Below are 6000 nucleotides of genomic sequence, written 5' to 3' on the forward strand. Positions count from 1 at the left end.
ATTATAAATGCAAAACTTTTTTATAGCACTTATTAGACTATATAAAAGGATAAACAAATTCATTTTGTCATTTCTCAATTTTTTTATTCATATTCTAAGTTTATTTTGTTCTTAAAACTAAACATTACACATACATATTTTGTTTGTTCACAACATATCAATATATATGGAATTGATAAGAGTTCAATATTTTTTTGAGTGTTATCTGAAAAGGAAATCAATAAATTAGCTTAATGTTAACATTCATATCAAAATGATCTTCTAACTCTGTGTTCCATCCTTATCAGTTCCATCCTTATATTGATTGCTTCTCTTTTGCATAATAATCATTTGAATATTAAAAACGAACCAACTATTCTGAAAAACGCTGAGAGCTTGAAACCATCGGGGAAGGCAAAAAAGTCTTAGTCATTACACAGATATGACTAAAATAGCCAAATGTGTCCAGGAATTTTATAATTGAAAATTGAAATGTTGACTTTTATTTCGGTTGAATCGTTTAGAATATTCATGACGCTCAAGTGACAGAGGTGTTAAAGATTTAGACGACATTCATATAAAAAAAAATCATTGTCGGTTTTGAATACTCTAAGCGATTCAATTTGTATTTGATTTGAATATAATTTTTATTTTTATGTTTAATTAAACAAATCTTTTTTCACTCAACAATTTGCTAAACAATTCGAAAAAAAAACACCTTAATTTCTGAGACTCATTTCAAAACAATGTATAGTTACATGATTATAATTGATATTTTATCAGACTTATTCGCTAGTAAGGCAAAACTATATATTATAATAGTATTTATCAAGTAGGTGGATTGATGATGATGACGATGACATTGACCGCAACTCAATTCATATGATACTTGAAAGAACGAAAAACTGCCCGCTAAATACTCCTTATATTCTATATCGTAAAAAAATAAATTATTCATCAGACTATTTTTAAATAGCATGCAAGTTCGGATCAATTTAGTTTGGTTTACAATAAGCCATTTGTTCAGTTATCTTCAACGTCCCTGCGTCTTGAATGAGGGAAAGAAAGATAGTACAGCTGATTTATGTGATGTATGCCCGATTCATCGAACAGAACTCCAATAGTTTTGAGTGTGCCGTGAGAAAAATTGAGCGATTGTATTTTTTCATTTAAAATTTTAAACATCGTTTTGAACATTGACATCGTTTTACAAAAATATCCAATTTTTTTCAAACACAATTATTTTTTTTCAATCAAAATACAATATTTTGTTTCATTTTTTTTTAAACATACAAATTTAGGCCAAAATTGATCGGGCTCGTCTCTTTATTAATGTGTCATAATTATTATTTATTGCTGTTCGATGCGATTCTTTCAGATATTTCTTTTTAAGAATAATTAAAGCTGCTACACTTCCGAAGAAAAAAAAATACAATTTTCCTTAGAACTAAAGTATGATCAATTAAAATGCTAAAAGCCTTGCTTTCTTTTCTTTTATATAAAATTAAATTGAATTGAAAAGTAAAATTGTACTGTGAATATTGTTGTTATTGTTTTACGAAAGTAAAAATGCAATCGATTGCGGTTGAATTTTTGTTTTCTCTTTCAAATACACAGATTTTAAAAATTGTCAAATTTTTTTTTCGAAGAGACACCTCTCCAAATAAGACCATTTGCTGGATTTGCCCAAAACGATATTATAACCAAATGATCCACATAGGTACATATGCTCTCTCACAAATCAATTGCGTCATAATTGTACATATACAGTCAAAAATTGATAAATTAAAGCTATGAATATTTAATGTTTTTTTTTTTTTAATTGTGTTTCCATTCTAAGCAGTTGATAAGTGAATAATGTGATTTTTTTCGGAGTTTCCAATTTCTTAAACATTGATTGATCCATTGTTGGTCGGTGCATTGGTGCCCAAATCATAGCGCACAGTACCACCACAATTGTTATGCTGCCGATTCCGAAAACCCAATTCAGCTACGAAATTTGCCTAAATTATGTGCAAAAAACGAACAAAAATTATTCATCAAATTTATATCATATCGAAATGTAATGAATTTTGTAATGTAAAATGAAGGCGAGATCATTTTATGCAGTAGAAATGGTTTTATTTCAACATTTTTTTTCCTTCATTTCAATTTGGTTGCAAAAAATAATGATACAAAACGCTCGAAATGCCGATAATCTCGTGAAGTTGTTGACTGCAGTGACCGGTTCGCGCATATTTCTATGCTTGCCTAAATACGCTAGGTAGCATAGATATGCCAAGCATAGCCGCAAACGCAACCGACGTATCGCCGTTCACTCTATATGAACAATACACATGTTCGTTTATGCAGACGACCGTGCGCATACAATATATAGCTCGAATCGAATGGCGACGGGTGCGTTGCGGCTTGCGTCTCCGCTATGCTTAGCATAGCTATCAGGCATAGAAATATGCGCGAACCGGTCACTGTGTTGAGTCTATTTGTTTGAACATTCAAAATATCCACCGCAATGATCTTTCCTTCGAAATTCCATTGGAAAATTCAATGTAACTTACAATGAGTGTGGCAACAGTGATACCAATCAAACCGCCAGCCAAAACGTCACTCCAGTGGTGTTTGTAGTCAGAAATGCGGCTCATGCATGTAAACCATGCCATCATCAATAAAAGATATTGTAAAAAGTGTTTTAATAGTCTTGATCCTCGCCAGGTCATGCGTGACTGCAAATAGATCTGCGCAAAATGAAAGAGAAAAAGAAGATGAAAAAAAAAACAGAAAATGAATTCTCTCGCTTGAAATGTAACTGACGTTCATTTAAAAGTAGTAAATACTGCGTTGTTTTGATTTTTCAATACAAAACCGAATTGTGTTCAACTTACGGCACAGTAAAGCATCGTGTAGCATGAGAAGCTTGAGTGACCACTTGGAAATGAGAGGTGCACTTCTTTGAGTAATCGTTCGCCAGAATCACCAAGACACGTGAATTCTTCAATGTATTTTCCAATATTTCTTGGATCACTGCAATTCGTTCCGTCCAACAATTGTGGTTGGCACACCTAATGAAAAATAAAATACAGAAATATTAACGCTTGTTAAAAAAAAGTACGTCAATAAAAATGAATCCATGGACAGCGTGCAATGTTTATGCACAATCAGTTGAACGATATGTTCAAGAGAATGGACTATTTTTTATGACTTTTTTTTGCAGTAATGGTTTGCAGCCGGTAAAGTCATATATTTTTTTTCGAAGAAAATCGGCGTGAACAGTCAAAGTCAGTTCGTACAATCATTTACATAACAATGTCGAGAGAGAGAGAGAGAGAATATTAAATCTGCCGACGTCGTCGCTCTTAAAAACGAATGCATTCACTCCGAACGTCAATCACGTTTGAATATTTATTTTATTGAATTATAAATATTTAGATGATGAGACGTAACATAAACCGAACCAAAAAAAAATAAGATGCCGCACGACTGCTCAGATCATGGTGTGATTGTGTGGACTTGTTTATTTATTTATTCGCTTTGTTCTTTCGTAGTTTTCTCTCTTTTTCTTCTACAAACAGTTGGTGTTGTTTGAATTCCGAGGTGGTCCGTGGAATTTTGTTATCGCTTCGAACCTTCGAAGCACTTAAGTAGATCCACTCATCATTTTCAACATTGCTCTGTGTATTTTCAAGAGAAAAGAATGACTCGTAATCAATGTTTATTCCATGATCCCTTTTTTATCAATCATAAAAAAATGCGTTGGCATCTATGCGCTCCTTTGGCTGTATGATGAGCAGCATAGAATTAATGTACAGAGATAACTGTGGTACCAATCACCGACTCACATTTACCAGTCGCGCTTACAATTAGATTGTACTCTATCCAATTCGAATTCAGCACGGACCGAAACGAAAGGGAGTCGAAAATTGTGCGCATTGTTAAGACTCTATGATGTGTGATTAAAACAATTTAAACATCACATGTCTACTTCGTTTAATTTTTATGGAACGGTGTTGATTCACCGTATATGATCGTGTTTTTTCTTCATCAAAACGAGATTTTTTTTTTTAAATTGGAAGCGGAAATTCTAATTGAATGCGTGATCAGTGCTGATGTTCATGCTGTTCGGCAAATTTTAGTGCACTCATTTGTTCTTAATTTTTTTTTGTTACATCAACTACGCAATATTAAATCACAAACAACTAAATTTAAACCTCATCATGTTTTGATTGCTGTTTGCAAACATAACTGTTCATTTGATTTTTCGTATGCATCAATTTATTTGCGAAAATGTGCAAGGTCAATTGAATTGGGATCAACCGCAAACGCAAATAAGAGTCAGTCAACCGGTCGAGTGTTCAGTTCAATTGTTTCCGGTGTGTGTGCACGCTCGCAAAATTCATTATTCTTTGCAATAAAAGTAAGAGAGAGCGAGAGAGAGTGAGAGAGAGAGAGAGAGAGAGAGAGAGAGAAAGTGGGACCGAGAGAGGAGGACAAAAAATTGACAGAGATGAAGTACAAGAGAAGAAAGAAACCCTCTTAAAACTGACTCCAATTGAACTGACTAATCCAGGCAAATGCAATTAATTTCCAACCAGAAAACATTCAAATGATGCATTGGCCGTACGTGATGAAGTCAGATTGTTCAGGATAAAATGATTCACACACAACAACAAAAGCAAATTATTATTATCGTGGAATGAACAACTAAAATGCAACGTTTTAAATTGGATTTTTACCGTAATTAAGTGGCGGCGACGGCAACAGAAACATGTGCAAATCGACGACGTACTGATCTCTTAGCGGATCACTTCAAGTGCACTTTTCGAAAAACTAAATATTTATCACATTTCTCTCGCCTTCTCATTTGTTTCGCTCCTTTCTGACTCTCTTATTTCAATTGATTTCTGATTTGATCAAAACCGAAACGCTTCTGTGTGCATGTAATTTCAATAAAAATGAGTATTGTAATTCAATTGGATCTATGTGCTTGCTCCGCATGATGCAATACTGATAATCGTGCTAAAATGTATTGATTACACATTACCTACAAAATGCAAATCAAAACAACAGTGATTATTGCACGTTTACATTAATAAAAAAAAAACAAACTGTGAAAAATGCCAACGTAAAAGAGTTCGAACATTGAATAAACATATAATCAGCAGGAGTCGCGTACACGGAACAGGTTGCAATCTTTAATAACTATGGCTGGGTATAATGCATATTCATTTCAAAACAAAGTGACACTCAAATGCGAATCCAAGTCGGATGGTTTCTTTATTGTAATCTTGTGTTGGATATTTGTTTGACTTTTGCTGGTCCAAACAAAGGCACGTTATCACGATAATAGTGAATCGAGAAAGAGAAAAGGTATAATACTATGATCGCGGACAATCATGATTAAAAATCATAACAAGAAGGAAGAAATAGACCGTATTCTATTCAAATAAGAAAAATAAAAGTTTTTTTTTCTTTTGAAACATACAATCAGTGAACCGATTTTTCTGAAATGGTTCACATCAATTTAATGTGCATTTCTCAGCATTTTTCTATAAATTATGAGCGCGGTGTTTACTCTCTCAGCTGAAATCGGAGCTGCCCGTTCTCACAGCAAACTCTCACAAACGCCTCTTTATACAAATGTAACTGGCTTTCGTTGTGCATTCATTTATAATCAAAAACCATTTAAGATGTGAAGAAAAAAAAAACACATAAAACACACACGAAATGAACGACAAACGAATGAAGAACATAACCATTACATTAAGAGCCATTGAGATTGCGGCCTGCCGCAGTAAATTAAATTCAAATGTATTTTAATTTCGACTTCGGTTTTCAAGATGAACAACAAAATGTTCTCTTCCGTAATTTTTGTTCGCTCAATTCGTACGTGTGTGTGTGTGTGTGTGTGTGTAACATTACGTTTCAAGTGGCTTTTCAACTTTTTTCCTCCAGTATTTTTGCTCTCTCTTTCTTTGTCCTCTCTCTCTCTCTCTCTCTCTCTCTCTCTCTCTCTCTCTCTCTCTC

General features: G+C 33.5%; 1 protein-coding gene across 2 annotated transcripts in view; it reads right to left on the minus strand.

The window, feature by feature from the left end:
* Window positions 1–1287: 1287 nt before the first annotated feature.
* The window catches only part of LOC116347901 (putative phosphatidate phosphatase), a 35217-nt gene continuing 30504 nt past the window's right edge, over window positions 1288–6000 (minus strand). For both annotated transcript variants that reach the window (XM_031778707.1, XM_031778708.1), the window contains exons 5-7: window positions 2862–3038; window positions 2538–2714; window positions 1288–1982 (exon numbers count right to left, since the gene is read on the minus strand). In XM_031778707.1, coding sequence (XP_031634567.1) covers window positions 1866–1982; window positions 2538–2714; window positions 2862–3038 — 471 coding nt within the window. In that variant the 3' untranslated portion in view covers window positions 1288–1865. The remainder of the gene's footprint in view (window positions 1983–2537; window positions 2715–2861; window positions 3039–6000) is intronic.

The sequence above is a fragment of the Contarinia nasturtii genome, unplaced genomic scaffold (assembly GCF_009176525.2).
Source record: "Contarinia nasturtii isolate CC-2019 unplaced genomic scaffold, AAFC_CNas_1.1 Cnas_scaffold_2166, whole genome shotgun sequence".
Taxonomy (NCBI): Eukaryota; Metazoa; Arthropoda; class Insecta; order Diptera; family Cecidomyiidae; genus Contarinia; species Contarinia nasturtii.